The sequence below is a fragment of the Penaeus monodon genome, chromosome 29, assembly GCF_015228065.2.
Source record: "Penaeus monodon isolate SGIC_2016 chromosome 29, NSTDA_Pmon_1, whole genome shotgun sequence".
Lineage (NCBI taxonomy): Eukaryota > Metazoa > Arthropoda > Malacostraca > Decapoda > Penaeidae > Penaeus > Penaeus monodon.
In genome coordinates this window covers 23,015,522-23,016,381 of record NC_051414.1, presented here as the reverse complement: position 1 = coordinate 23,016,381, position 860 = coordinate 23,015,522, and the positions used below count along the sequence as shown (strand labels likewise).

The following is an 860-nucleotide window of genomic DNA, read 5'->3' as shown; positions in this document are numbered from 1 at the left end:
CACCAAGCATAATCCCCACCAACATCTTGACAACAAACCCCCTCTTCTCCCTCCTTGCAGGTTCCTGCCGCGGAACCCCGGAAGGACTCGGTGCCTTTCGAAGGAGGCGAGGAGCGGGAGTCCTGGGATAGCAAGCTGCAGTTCCTTCTGGCTACCGTTGGATACGCTGTAGGACTCGGCAACGTCTGGAGGTTCCCTTACCTGGCGCAGAAGAATGGAGGAGGTGAGGAAGGAGAGGAAAAGCATGGGTGGGGGAGGAAGAGGGGGATGAAGGAAAGAATGAGATGGTAAGGTGAAAGGAGGAGGAAGAGATTGAGAAGGAGGGAGGAGACAGGAGAAAAGAGAGCTGTGGGAATGTAGAAAGAGGAGAAGGAGGAAAATGAGAATGGGAAGAAAGAGGAGATGGAGGAAGCAGAAAAGAGAGAGGTGGTAAGGTGGGAAGAGGAGGGGGAGGAGGGGGAAGATGAACAGGAGTGGGAGGAAGGTGGAGGAAGGAGATGAGGGGAGGAAGAGGACCAGTAGGGAGGGAGGAATGGAGTTAGAGAGGAAGGAACGAAGGATACATGAGTGGAAGTGGTAGAGAAGATAGACGGAGGATAGAGGGAGAGTGGTAAGAAGGGAGCAGGGATAAAAGAGGGAGGTGGAGTAGGAGGAGGAGGCTGTAGTTCCATGGTAAAGAGAAGGAACGACGGGTGTGGTGGAGAGGAGAGAGGACAAGGACAGAAGGAAATGGTAGGGAGGGGGATGAAAAGAAAGGTAGAGGACGGAGAAAGGAGTGGAAGAAAAGGAGAAGGAAAGTAGCGAAGAAACGGAAGACGCAGAGGAGAAGGAAAATCAAGAGGAGGGGAACAGGAATTTGA

At 52.9% G+C, this 860-nt stretch overlaps 1 protein-coding gene across 1 annotated transcript in view; it reads left to right on the top strand.

The window, feature by feature from the left end:
* Positions 1–860, top strand: part of LOC119591774 (sodium-dependent neutral amino acid transporter B(0)AT3-like) — a 56,089-nt gene that overhangs the window by 32,724 nt on the left and 22,505 nt on the right. Inside the window, exon 2 of the mRNA XM_037940520.1 lies at positions 61–223. Within this exon, the coding sequence (XP_037796448.1) occupies positions 61–223 (163 nt within the window). The remainder of the gene's footprint in view (positions 1–60; positions 224–860) is intronic.